Source organism: Sander lucioperca, chromosome 21, assembly GCF_008315115.2.
Source record: "Sander lucioperca isolate FBNREF2018 chromosome 21, SLUC_FBN_1.2, whole genome shotgun sequence".
Lineage (NCBI taxonomy): Eukaryota > Metazoa > Chordata > Actinopteri > Perciformes > Percidae > Sander > Sander lucioperca.
In genome coordinates, this window is record NC_050193.1 from 6,195,615 (window position 1) to 6,209,506 (window position 13,892).

The following is a 13,892-nucleotide window of genomic DNA, read 5'->3' on the forward strand; positions in this document are numbered from 1 at the left end:
CAGAAAAAAAAGATAAGTGTCATGTGTGCACATGGGAAAAGTGTGATCCAGTATTGGACTGGTGAAAGTCACCTTAACTGCTGTCCAAATCAAACATTAGAGGTTATTTGTTCATATTTTGAAACAGCTGAGTTTATCCATGTCAAGAGGCAATGATCTTTAAAATAACATTAAATAACATTAACTGTGCAGATTATATGATACTGCTTATACATTTTCTTTATCAAACACAAGAGTGTTACATACATTGTTATGTAGTTCTCATGTGTTTGTGACCGAAATGACAAAAATGAGTCTCTCAGGGGTTAAACTTCAAGGCAGGGTCACTGAGACTAAGGTCATGGACAAGACCTGTGATCGAACCACAGCTGAGCTAATGTTTTACCATGGTATTGCATGTACATCCAATATAAGGCACACTGACCAGACTCCAAATTCATCATCCACTGGTTATTGTGATGATGCTGAGGTCTGCAAAGCTGTGATAGACAAATACGCATTTTATAGCCTTATTTCCTCTTTTTTAATACTTAACATTAAGCGAGTTTACTCCTTAACTGGCTGAATTACTGAAAAAGAAATCACAAACTTGTGAACAACTGAACAACTTTTGAAACAGACAACTAGACTACAGTTGTAAGCGACTGGTATCATGAAGATGACCTGGGGCCTGTGCCTGCTTTGTTTGGCCGGGGGTTTAAGAGCAGTCCATGCAGGTCCCGTCAGGAAGACCGGCAAGATGGCAGACAAGGCAGTGCCACAGGAAGAAGTCAACGTGCTCATGTTTGGTGTCATACAGTTCAGCGAATCCCTTAACTATATTTACGAAACAACTGAGGCAAAGATAGCTAAAATCAGCCAGACTTTGAGGAGCCATGAGGGGACTCTCCAAAGGCTGGGGAGGCAGACTGAACAGGCTGCAGAAGTGGAGAAGCAGATTAAGGAAGTGATACAGTTGCTACAGGTAAGAAAGCACAGAAATATGTAAACAATGGATTTCCTATGTGCTGTTGAATGGTTGCGTTATTACAAAAAACATATATAATCAAACTGCAGATCTAAAAAGGCACAAGATGCAGGAGTAGAGGAAGATAGAGGCAGTATGTAAAGTATGTAAAATCCACATCAGATTAAATTTGTGTGTTTGTCAGCTCTCAAGAGAACAAACTGTTGAACGGACATAACACAGCAGCGTTTTGTAACTGATCATGCTTGGGCATCTCACTCTTCTTCTTTTGTAAGACCCACCATCATCATGTGATTTTAAAATGTATTTTCTTGATGTATACGGATTAATGTAACTCTTTCATCTGAGATATAAGAGTGAGTGTTATTAAAAAGCTGCATGTCACAGTGTGGGACAGGCAGCTGCCAGCTGCACTGGGATCGTAGTTAGGGGGAAGAGAATAATATGTGCAGATGCTCTTTTGACAGGCCCAGATGGCTAAGCAACAGGCTCAGACCAAGACGACTAAAGACTGGCTGGCCAGCATGGAGCAGGAAGTGGTGGAGCTGAAAACAAAAGTGAAGAAGTTGGAGATGTATCTCAACACCAACATCAGCATCAAAGAGCTGCAGGTAACAGACAACTGAAAATCTCTCTGTAGTTACTACTTACAGATAGAAGAAACAACCTCACACCAGCCTGCCAATATTCACTTTTGTTTAATGCAAAAGCATGAGGCAACTTGACATTTTTGAACACCAGTCTCTGATTTCTTACAGTAAATAGTTTACTTTAACTTCATTCCTGTTTTTAGGAGAGAGCAAAAGAGCAATCCAACATCTTACAGGGTTTACAGCATCTGACCCAGTTGCAAAAAGAGAATGTTGAGAGTCAGAATGAGCAGCTCTCCAAACTGCAGACAATGGTAATTCACATGTTCAAAACAGTTTTGAACTTTTGATGTTTTCTTTTAAATAAATTCACCATTTTATTTTCTTCTTCCAGAGTGAAACTATGACATAGTTGTTTTAAGATTCACTGCTGAGGTCTCCCAGTCTACGCAGATCTCAACTCTGTAACGGCACTCCCATCAAACCCTGCAATGTGTGCCATAGATCTACTCTATGGCCAGAAAATATTTTTTATTAGTACTCTTAGGATTATGTCCTTGTTGTAGCAGCTCTCATCTCTGTACTTAGTAAACGTTTTTCCATTCAAATAAAGTCGTTAAATTATTTAGGATTTTGTTTCTGTATCTTGTGTTATTTGTAAGTACATCAAAAAATGTATTGAAAAAATGTTTTATATATTGAAAAAATGTTTTATATAATCTACAAAACAATGATATCAATAAAAAAAAAATCTATTAAAAATTCTGAACCTACTGTCCTCTTTGCTTGAAACTACAGACCAAAGTGAAGGAAGAACAACTCTGTAAAAAAATCAATATTCAAACAAACACAGTAAGCCATGCATGCAATGAAGGGGTGAATGTATATTTGTTCTATGGGTCAACATATAGAGTGTGTGTATACATGTGTGTATCTGTGATAGGTAAACACTCACCTGTAGGTGGTGTGCGGTGTGTATACGTAGCGAGCAGGGAACTCCAGCACGTCTTTGGTTGGGCGAACACGCAGGTCAGGGTAAGGCTTCACATGAAGCAGCTCTGGTGACAGACAGTAATGAGGCGAGTCCGGAGCTGGAGAGATGTCAATCTTCAACTGGGCTGAGGGACAAAATAAGTCATGAAGACACAACAAGATAGAAAAACTGTTCATCACAAATCATCCATAAACCTTTCCACATGAACTCAGACAATTTCACATAAATATTAACCTGTGACAGGCCTTAGTCGTCGCAGAACAGAGGACGGTCTGCGCATATCTGCCAGATACTTGTAGAGGTCCTCATCACTCAGTCTGTCCCCCTCCTTCATGTACACAAACAGAAGAGCAGAGTTTGTATTGGGCTTACAAAATGCCTCATTATAATATAGTTATAATAGCTGTCACTTCTAAAAAAAAAAAAAGAACAACAACAGTACTGTACTATAATGTTAACTACTCATAAAATGATTTGTGGTTGAAACATTTGAGTACATGTTTTTGGGGGGATAGTGCATGTAATAATCTGCATTTGATCTTATCACACTAATAGAACTGAAACAATATACAACATCAAAATCATGGATTTTACTGGAAAAACTACACTTCTATATATATTCCCAGAATTATGATACTCTCTCTTGCCAATTCTTCCCCTTAACTTTTATAATGACAAGTTTCCAGCCTCTTTAAAAGAAATCCATCCTTGATTCATAGGTTGTCTAAGATATAACAGGCTTGACAAAAAGGACTTAATTTCTTATGAAATTATTAGTACTAGTTAACTCTTCACCTTTTACCATTACAATAACAATACTCAGCTTTAAATAAAATGATATGTAATTTGACTATTAACTATTTGACTAATTTCACATTAAATAATACATCATGTAATATATCAACATGTTTGCGCTTGTTTTAAAATGTGATTTTCTGTTTTTATTTCTTATTTATTATTGCTGTCCATCCCTGTCTGTCTGTTATTTGTTGTATGTTAAAGTGTATTTTTATGTTCTGCCTTCTTGGCCAGGGCTCACTTGTAAAAGAGATTTTAATCTCAATGTGATTTTTTCCCTGGTAAAATAAAGGTTAAATAAAAAAAAATAAACATCACAGTCAGGATAACTATAACATTAATTATTAAATGAGTCATAAAACAGAGTCTGACCTGTTTGAAGAAGTTGGTGACGGTCAATGTCGCTGGACGGAAAGCAGCGAAGTTACACATGTCATCCCCAACACTCATCCGCTCAAACCCCTTTTTCTTTCTCTCATTCCATGTTCCATGACCTTTTCGCTCTGGATGAAGAAAAATCATATAATATTAGAGAGACATGTGCATGAATGTTACTTATACAATATTTTTTGTCAGTGGAACTAGTTAAATGCTCTGTGTATGTGCATGTGTGACACTGTATTAAATTGAGGAAGTTTTTGCAATCAGCAATACCAGAGTCAGAGTCAGGGTCCGACCGATCCAGACCTCCCACACTGCTGACGATGTTGAGAAGGTGAATGGCCGTCCAGGCAAAAGGCATGCGAAAACGGCCAAGACGACTACATGACTGCTCTGCCTGTTGACGCAGCTTCTCCAGCTTCTCCTTGTGCTGAAGCGGGACAAAGAGCAGACAAGACTAGGTCAAATCTTAGTATATGGCTGGACTGTGTATGGTCAATGTGCTTGATTGTGGCCAAATTGTTACAGGGATAGTCAGCGCTGGTGTCTATAATGTGAATATAGGATATTAAATGTTCATTTGTAATGGTCCCAGTAATATTTGTTGGTTGTGTACTGAAGTAGCATATCACATGGTAAACATACGTATGGTAAAGATAAATAATTGAGGGCTGCTTTTCAATGTAATCATGGTATTTTCAAGAAGTTATTGTTCTGGGTTACTCATCACAGCCTCGAATGATGGTCTAACATGATGAGCTCCGACCAGTGGAACTTAATCACTCAGTGACAGAGTGACAGAGGCTGAATCTTAGTTCTCTTTAATAGCTCCTCGCTTGAACAGGATACACGAGAGCAGCCTTCCCGGAAGCCGTGCAGCTGAAAGCCGTTGCTAACTCCGCCCATACAGCTGACAAATGAATGTGACGCTTCAGAGGAAAAGACGTCTTATCCCCCTAAAAACAATTCACACTTCAAACATGTCCTTGTTTCCTCTGTCCTTGCAGGATTTCATTGCATCTCTCCCATGATTCCTCTGTGGGACAGACTAAGACGCGAGGAAGGGAAGCAAGTGAAGGTACTGTGGATGCAATTTAAGGGAACTGGGATTCAGCCAGAGTGACAGAGTTTTGAGGTTGTAAGGCTGGCTATGGCCCTGCTTAATATAGCTGCAGTGGCCAACACAGTTTACCTGCCAAAGAGGATGGTAAATATTGCAGCTACCCAGACAGAATTGAGTAATGCTTATGTCTAGACATTAAAAGGGCCCCACGTGCATGCAGGCCCTGAGCATTGCAACAGTTTAAAACACGTTTTTGGCTCCATTACCTTGGAGGAATCAGACTCTTTCATGACCATGTAGGGTTCACAGCATTCTCCAATGTCTCCTTGTTGGAGGACTTTCTCAAGCTGAAACACATAACTATTGTTAAACAATAAAGCACATCTTTTATCACATACTAATATTTGACTTATACTAATACATAACAATTGTATGCCATTAACATTAAGTCAGATTCTTCTGTGTAAAAGTGGGTTCTCTCCATACCTTAATGACCAAAAAGATATCGGCGGAAGGGTATGTGATGGAGAAAATGGCAGAACGGGCCAGTGTGGAAATAGCTACATGAGGTGTGTGGGGTTTAAGCAGCCCTTTCATCTGATCCGAGTTCAGGTCAAAGTAGAAATTCTCAGAGATCTGTTGGGGGGAAGATTGAGATAAGCGGGAAACAGCAGAGGGAGGGGAAGGAAAGATGATAATGGGAATGCACGTCAAGGGATTTTAATTCAGTTTTGACTCAATGAGCTAAACCGCAAGACCACTTAGACCTTTTTGAGACAAGGAAAATTTGATTAGTTAAGTATGAGCTCAGCATTACGTAAGCGGTTTCACAGAGTGTAAGTCATTGGAAGAATACTCATTGTATCAAATAAGAAATGATCTGCTGGAACAAAATATATACCTTTTTCTTTTCCTTGACGTCATACAGGGCAAGTGTGCCAAATATGGGCTCAATTTCTATTTCAAACCTGAAAAACATACAAAATATAGTCTGCAAATATGGAGAGCAGGTATCGCAGGTGTTTCTAAAAATTGTGTGAGTGTGTGAAGACGTAAATGTCAGCCGTTATATTCCAAATTTTACTTACTTCAGAGACAGACACTTAACCATAATCCTCTGGCCACAGTGTTCCTTGGGCACTTCAGGGACAGAGCATCTCTCTACTGCTTCATCCTGCCGCACACACATAAAAGCCATGTACAATACACACAGCAGCATAACATTTACACAGATGTCATGGCAACGTAGCGGCAAAGAAAGCGACAGTGTGTACACAGATATAAAGGAAGAAGGATGAAGCGAGAGAAGGAGAACATAGAGAAAAGAAAAGCTAACAGTTCTGTAGAAGTGGCTGGGTTTGCAGACATGATGGACATTCACTTTAAGGGAACACTCATTAATGTTACTCTGAGCTGAACAAATACAACTACATTTAAGAACATTTCCAAACTAGCAGAACAGCTGGTTGTAGTTTAAAGTATAGATCTCTGAGATTAAGTTACAATCAATCTGTGTTAACATGCACATTACAGTTAGTAGTAGTTAGTTACTAGATGAAGGTTTAGACAATCCCCTCACTTATTAAACGTGTGGCCATAGCTGTGTGATGTAGTGCCACTGTCCATTTTCCTCTTACTTAGCCTATTATACTGAATAAAAAGAAAAATAATTTCTGAGCTACAAGAAACCCCTCATTAACTTTGTAAAGCTTAAGAAACTATTATTTCATAGAAACTAGGTAATCAAGAGACATGAAAAATACTTTTATATGATAAAGTCACAGGTTTATTACTTTAACATAGCCTGTTCCACAACAGAGGCAGATACAGGACGGGTTAAAGTGCTCATATTATGCTCATTTTCAGGTTCATAAATTGTATTTAGAGGTTATATCAGAATAGTTTTACATGGTTTCATTTTCAAAAAACACCATATTTTTGTTGTACTGCACATTGCTGCAGCTCCTCTTTTCACCCTGTGTGTTGAGCTCTCTGTTTTAGCTCCGGAGTGAGGCATCTCACTTCTATTCCATCTTTGTTGGGAGTCGCACATGCGCAGTAGCTAGGTAAGGACTACAAGCCAGTCAGAAGCAGAGTATGAGGGCGTGTCACATTAGCAGCTAGGCTAGCATTAAACGTGTTACAAAGTGACGCACGTTCGTCACGGGAGTAAAGGCTGAAATACAACAGAGCTGTTTGGAGCGGTTTGTGAACAGTGTTTTCTGTTGGAGATGGTAAGTCCCTTTGGGGTGGATTTGGGGCTTTTTCACTTTGTAAACCTATAACATGCACAAAAAAGATATATAACACAATAAAGGAAAGGGAAAAAGCCAAAAAGCATAATATTATAACTTTAAAGGGAAACTATGCAGTTTTTTTAAGTTTAATTTACCTTAACTGAACAGCTTCGGAGTCATTGGAATGGTTATATGACTTTTTTCGGGTTGAATGATGGTTGTCTCACTTCCCCCTAGCGCCTGTCAGCTGAAAAACCACCCTTGCAACTTTTGGCCAGGTCTCGCGATGTAACAAATTGCTTTAGCCACTGCACACATATACGCCCCCATCCAGGAACCGGCTAACAAGGTAGCGATGGAGTTTTTCACACTATTGTCACGGCTGAGCCGGCAAAAAAGAAGCAGAAAGCTAGGAAAGAATTGTTGGAGGAACAGAGAAAGCGGAAACGGTCGACTGACCGAGCGAGTTTTTACAGTGTTGCCAAATATCTATTCCGAAGCTGTAGGGGGAGCTCTATAGAGAAACCTGTGAGCGAAAAGCGAGAAAACAGCAAAGAAATTGCCAAAACTGCATAGCGCCCATTTAATACGAACCTCATCAGGGGGAGAGTACAGGCCCAATAGGTCACTGTGGCGCCCCTGCAGGCGTGCCTCAGTATTGCGCCGGTCCATGTCCTCTGCGGCTGTGCGTTCCAGCACAGACGGCAGGAGTGCGTCTGGGGAGGAATTCTTCAGGTCAAATATACTGGAGGCCCAGCTGCCTCGAGGAGTCTCATCGAGGCTGACTGACCGCCGCTTTGCGTCATCCTGCAGAGTGAGACGAAGCAAAGATGACAGCTTTAAGTGCTCACTGCAGATGTTTTAGAAACAACATGCTACAGATCCAATTACCTTATTACTCATTTAATATGACTCATATGGAGACTGTGTAATGGATAATGGACAAGCTATATCCATTTATACATTACTCATTCTCCATACGATCAACTCGCTGAGCAGAATACAACTCATACTGCCTTCCCAATCAAAATGAGACACACACTTCATTGGCTGGCTATTTGTCCAAATCTCTTTTTCCAGGAATAAATGTTGGAATGTTTCAGTAGCATGATAAAGCATCTATGCTTTTACTCTTGGCAACACTGTATGTACAGTAGATCAATAAAATAAGTTTAATGAACCTAAAATGACTGATTGGTCATTCGAGATAACGAGTCCTTTAAACATCACCATCAGCTACCTGGTCGTCCTGGCGCTCAGCAGCAGCAACCTCGTCCAGTTCAAAGGTCTGTTTGACCAGCCCTCGCTGCCTCTCCCTCTGTCGCTCAGAGTTGTGAGGGGTGTATGCGGTGCTGTAGCGCTGATATCTACGGGAAATCAGAAAAAAAAAAGTTTTCCCAGTGATAATGTAGTATCTGTCGATCACGTGAACAAGGAAAAGTGATGCACATCATTAAACAATAGATGAAACATGTACTGTAGGTTAATTCAGCTGGTACCACAACTGACAGCACTTACTTTCTTTGAATGACGAGCCAGTCATCTGTGTAGACTGCCAAGGCATCTCTCACTCTGGGATCCAGGGAGCTGCATAGAAAAACACATTAATAATTGAGCAAAGCATGCTTTTAATATTTATGTTCATTCAGTGTCACAGAGAGAAAGCCTTTGTTCCTATATGTGGTGATGTTTGTCCTCCATTACAGTAATATTATTCTACTGTGTGTGTGTGTGTGGTAGTGTAAAGACCATAGAGGTGTGTGTGTTACAGTACGAGGGATGTGTTGGCCATTAGCAGTTGGACTCACTCCTCCTCCTCAGGCAGTGGGGGCTCCAGTGTAATGCACTCTTTTTCCAGCGGTAGGAGTTCCAGGTCATCATGGGGGAACTCCATTAGCTGTCTGAGTGGGCCGGGCTCCACCCCAGGAGCATGACTGCTCACATACTCCTCAAAGTCCACCGGCTCAACCACCTCCGTCAGGGGCAACTGTCAATCAACGTGAGACTATTATGTACCAATAACTATGACATGGCCATAATGACAGATCCTAATCTGATCAGAAGGATCAGAAAGATTTACAAGATGGGGTAAAAGGAGGCAGGGTGTGATTAGGATAGAACAATATGGGGTATTTGACATTTATACATGATACAAAACACAAGAAATGGATGAAAATAAAACAGAGGTATTCACTGCAAAAACAATATTTTTCTTTAGTGGTCTTATAAATATGTATATGAAAATATCAATACATAAATAATAATAAAGTTTATGGGCACTTCTCACTAAACTCAGTGTCAAAGAATTGTATTTAGATGACTTCTTGCACATTGTACATGTACACGTTCACAAAATGATAAAAGGATAAGTTCAATGTTGTATTTGAATGGTGTTTCAGTTTTGGGATCTCAATTCTTCTAATCCCGACGCGCTTACGTTTGTTTATGTTACAGCTAACAAGTCTGCCGCAGACAATACTGCTAGCAGTATGTAAAACCACTACGTTTTTTTTTTAAGATTATTTTTTTGCCCATTTTAGGCCTTTATTTTTATAGGACAGCTTAGACTTGAAAGGGGAAAGAAAGGGGGAATGACATGCAGCAAAGGGCCGCAGGTCGGAGTCGAACCCACGGCCGCTGCGTCGAGGAGTGAACCTCTATATATGGGTGCGTGCTCTACTAGGTAAGCTATCCAGGCGCCCAAACCACTAAGTGTTTATATAAATTATAGTTTAATACCTTGTCTCAGCAATATTACCCTAAATCCCATTTTTGCTCATCTCCTTTGCTCTTATGGAGTACATCTAGACGACACTGAGTTAACAGTCTCTATTCCACAACCTATGTCTGCTTTCTGGTTCACAGCAAAGTCCATAGAGTATTCATACATTTCTGATGGACTAATTCAAAATTCCATCATCATTCTTTTAACATGACAACAGACATTTTCCAAAACTCAGCGTTTTATTTAACTACCCTTACTTTGTTTTGGGTAAGCACCCATGCAGAAACCTTGCCTGGCTGGTAAACAACACAGGTGAGCAAGAGCAGGTATATCATGTTTCAAACCACCTCCTTTCACGCCTGCTGTCAACACTAATTAAAACTACACTCATCTGCACTCTTTCTATCTAAAAGTAAACCTAATTCCCAAAGTTACACCCATCAACTTCTGACGTTGTTAACTGGAGCTTTAAAACTGCTGGCTTGAAACTCGGGCAGATTAAACATAGGGTGACTCACAGGGTGGTGTGCGCCTCCTCGTTTCTTAGTCAGCTGAGGAGAGCCATAGTCTCTGGACACTTGTTTTCTGACCTCTGCAGCAACCGTCCTGAGCAAGAGAAAGATATCAAAGATTTGTCAACTGGTAAACAGAGAACAAAAGCACAAATTTACAGACATAAAAACTAGCTGTAAAAAATCCTATTAATGGTCAAGTTGTGTGGTGTTCAAGATAAATAAAATATAGTGGCTGATTTGCATAATGCATAAATCTCATTACTAAAACCACTGTAAAAGAAACTAGGCAATTAGGCTTATCTAATGATACTGCATAAATAAAATGATTTTTAAACTGATAGTGCACATTTAAACTTTTCAGATTTCTTTAAAACTCTACAATAAATAAACAGAAGTTTTCTGGTACTATTAGAGATGCTGAAGGCCAGCAGCTGTTCTGAATAGGGACTCAAGCGGATCGCACGAGCGGTGGCGAGCTGGCTCCAGGGAGCAGGCACAGAGCCAGAGCTCGGTCTATGGCCTTTATGGACTAATGGCAAATGGGAGGCTTAAAGAGAAACAAAGCAGGGGAAAAAAACAATCCTCTCACAGAGACAGTCAGCAGCTGTCCTTCTAGAACCACAACATTTCTTTTTCTCTCATATCACACAGCTGCAAAGGCTTCAACATTTCCCAAACCATGGTCCTCATAATTACATAGCTACAGTTCATGCCTTCATTCCATCAATACACATGGACTGTAAGGCAGAGAAGAAGACCTAGACCTCTACTCCCATCTCCAAGATGTAGCAAGACTTCCTGATAACATTGTATTCTTTGGAATCAGCCTATTCCGCATGCATAACTTTTATGAGTGCTATACCCTCAAAAGATGTGGAAACTGTTTCTGCTGCCTTCAATTTAAAACAGGAAAAAGGAAAGCTATCGACTGCAGGGGCAATAGCCAAAACACCCCTTCCCACCCTTTCCTGCATCCGGCACTAGACAATGGACTGGTTCCCACTTAGAAGAGGACAGACAGAACTTGGGGAATGCAGTGGGACACTGTATGATGGAGCTAATATCTCTACAGGATATGTTATTGACGATTAATTCAATTCAATTCAATTTTATTTATAGTATCAAATCATAACAAGAGATATCTCGAGACACTTTACAGATAGAGTAGGTCTAGACCAAACTCTGTACTTTACGAAGCCCCAACTATTACAGTGGTTGCCTCAAGAGCAAGCATTAGCAGTAGCTATTGCGACAGTGGCAAGGAAAAACTCCCTTTTTTTGTTAGGAAGAAACCTCGGACAGACCCAGACTCTTGGTAGGCGGTGTCTGACGGCACCAGTTGGGGGAGTGGTGAATGGTGGCAATAATAGTCATAATAAAGATAGTGAAGCAGTGATCACAATGGTAGTCATAGTAGTTCATGTCATAGTAGGGCACAGCAGGGCGTAACAGATTAACAGGCATTTAAACAAAGTGACAGGCTACCAATAGTGCAATACTACTCAAAATAAAACAACCTTGTGATGGAGCTTGGGCCAAAGTTAATACTAACCACTGTACTGATATGATATTAGGAAGGTTTTCACAAGGGTGAGAAAATATTCACTTGCAGGTCAATGATAATTATCTGTCAACCTGTTTGTTTTCTCGACAAGCTATCTGGTATTGCAAGGATAATCGGTTTCTTGGTTAAATGAATTGTGATGACAGGGTGATTTGGTGCACAACCCTGGACAAAATCAAAGTTTGGAGGAGCCCCATTTATATAAAATATCTATTGCAGCAAACAGGGAGGCACTTGGCTGCAACTTCCAGATACCAAGTGTGAAAGCATGCTATTCAAAGAGCCAGTTGACAGATGTGACATGCCTTTAAGATTTCTCCTGGAATCTGATTAATATGTATCTAGATTAATAACACATACTAGATTTCCAGTCCATACATTTTCACGAGGAGGGAAAACCAGTTTACAACATGTGGAAACAGGTTGCTACAATAACGCTGCAAGGCGTTCACACGACACAAGAACAAAACATCATGATACATGTCACTTGGAACCATTGTGTGATGTGTAAAGCATTCCCATCGGTGTACATAGGTTTTAATATTGACCATTGAGAAATCTGAGACTTTAGATTAGCCCTCAGCTTCACAATGTTATTCTTAAGTAGCTCAATCACTGTTGATGACAATGCTATTACGATGCTACGTTAACGTACATAAAACCGGCTATTAAACTCTTCAAAGTGTCAGAGCTCATTTATGAGAGCGCAAACTGCTTCAATAAAATTTAGTTTAATTCCAGGAATGTACAGTTGTGTTTATACTGACCGATTTATGGTCAGTGATACCTTTCAAATCCTAGCATACTGGCTATTATGTGCCGAATGTCCAGCAGGTCACTCTCACGCACTGCGAGCGGCACAAACGTTAGCTGTTAAACAATAACTTCTGTTACTGTCTCACCGGTTGATTTTATGAGCAAACGCCCTCCTTTCGCTCGCTGTAGATGTCATTTCTTGTCCCCATGTAAAGAAGCTCTTCGAAGTCAAATTGAAAGTACTCTCCCTCTCCTGTGCCTTGGCTAAAAGTCCCGTCTTGTGAGGGGATGCGGACTTTCAGACCGCTTCCTTCTCCACGCTAGGACTAGGCATGGATCCCTCCTTGTTCCTCCTAGCGGCTGGGAGCTGAACCGTGGCCGTAAGCGTCAAGACCGCGATGATATACCTACATCCTGTAAAAAATCAAAATAAAATACAGAATAAACTCCGATTTGCTTTTATTGCGATTTTTTAAATTAACCTATACGCAACAATATCAATAGTTTTGTAGAACATATTTCAGATTCTACTTTTACGGGGATGTAGCCATTTTTAAATGAGCGTATTAATGTGTTTGAATGTCACAGCGTTTAGGAAGTCAGTATTTCACTTCCGGTCTTACAATACTTGTCCCCACTAATTTGACCAGCTTGTAGGATACTAGGTGGCTATATCCACCATCTGTTCATGCAGAAATCTCACCTGACCGGTTTACAGCAACCTGCTAATGGCGCATATCCACCTCAGTTTAGGGTTTCACTGGTTTCATTTCTGCATAAAATTTAGGAAGCATGACAAAGAAGTTTCAAGCCCGACGTTCTCACAATGTCGTGCTTTAAAGAGGTGATTTCTTTACTTTGACAACATGACTTAAGACACTCATAAAACCAACTAGCATTAAAATCTATTTGAGTGGAACATGATTTGACGTTTCTTTCGTTAGCTACAGCTCAAAAAACGGCCCTATTGTTCATGCCAAGTTAATGTAATTAGAAAACAAATGCACAATGGCAACATCAGATGACTGCTTGCACTACATGATCTCTAAAAGACAACAGAGCGTGTTGTACCGAGACCACACCAGCAGGTGGGGCTGTTCACCATGGTTGGAGAAGAAAGAAAGCCATGCCTCATCAGTGATTGTTTAAGATTTAGTCCTCAAATTTGACCTCTACGAGGATATGAGAAATGGCAGCTACAGCTTTGTTTACTGGCCTACTGCCTAACAGTGACTGAAAGTCTAATTAGTGAGACAATTAATATAAAAAAAACGTTGTACATTTTTTAAACTAGTAGCCATA

The 13,892-nt window shown here is 40.2% G+C and overlaps 2 protein-coding genes across 6 annotated transcripts in view; one reads left to right on the forward strand and one right to left on the reverse strand.

Annotated features, from left to right (window-relative positions):
* LOC116059603 (dedicator of cytokinesis protein 7-like) overlaps positions 1-13,000 on the reverse strand; it is a 31,741-nt gene extending 18,741 nt beyond the window's left edge. For 2 of the 4 annotated variants that reach the window (XM_031312790.2, XM_031312789.2), the window contains exons 1-14: positions 12,737-13,000; positions 10,274-10,361; positions 8,839-9,017; positions 8,549-8,617; positions 8,271-8,397; positions 7,625-7,837; positions 5,882-5,967; positions 5,695-5,761; positions 5,280-5,429; positions 5,060-5,140; positions 4,004-4,160; positions 3,722-3,852; positions 2,786-2,879; positions 2,513-2,675 (exon numbers count right to left, since the gene is read on the reverse strand). In XM_031312790.2, coding sequence (XP_031168650.1) covers positions 2,513-2,675; positions 2,786-2,879; positions 3,722-3,852; positions 4,004-4,160; positions 5,060-5,140; positions 5,280-5,429; positions 5,695-5,761; positions 5,882-5,967; positions 7,625-7,837; positions 8,271-8,397; positions 8,549-8,617; positions 8,839-9,017; positions 10,274-10,361; positions 12,737-12,786 — 1,655 coding nt within the window. In that variant the 5' untranslated portion in view covers positions 12,787-13,000. Of the gene's footprint in view, positions 1-2,512; positions 2,676-2,785; positions 2,880-3,721; positions 3,853-4,003; positions 4,161-5,059; positions 5,141-5,279; positions 5,430-5,694; positions 5,762-5,881; positions 5,968-7,624; positions 7,838-8,270; positions 8,398-8,548; positions 8,618-8,834; positions 9,018-10,273; positions 10,362-12,736 lie in introns of all 4 variants that reach the window. The other 2 variants (XM_031312791.2, XM_031312788.2) reach the window with 2 other exon arrangements.
* Positions 425-2,154, forward strand: si:dkey-114l24.2 (uncharacterized protein LOC107990273 homolog). Of its 2 annotated transcripts, XM_035996697.1 has the most exons (4): positions 426-964; positions 1,435-1,578; positions 1,761-1,871; positions 1,952-2,154. In XM_035996697.1, the coding sequence occupies exons 1-4, from the start codon at positions 653-655 to the stop codon at positions 1,967-1,969; spliced, it is 585 nt and encodes a 194-aa protein (XP_035852590.1). In that variant the 5' UTR covers positions 426-652; the 3' UTR covers positions 1,970-2,154. The 2 variants fall into 2 exon arrangements, with proteins under 2 accessions (XP_035852591.1, XP_035852590.1); XM_035996698.1 differs by lacking the exon at positions 1,761-1,871 and having other exon boundaries at positions 425-964.
* Positions 13,001-13,892: the final 892 nt, after the last annotated feature.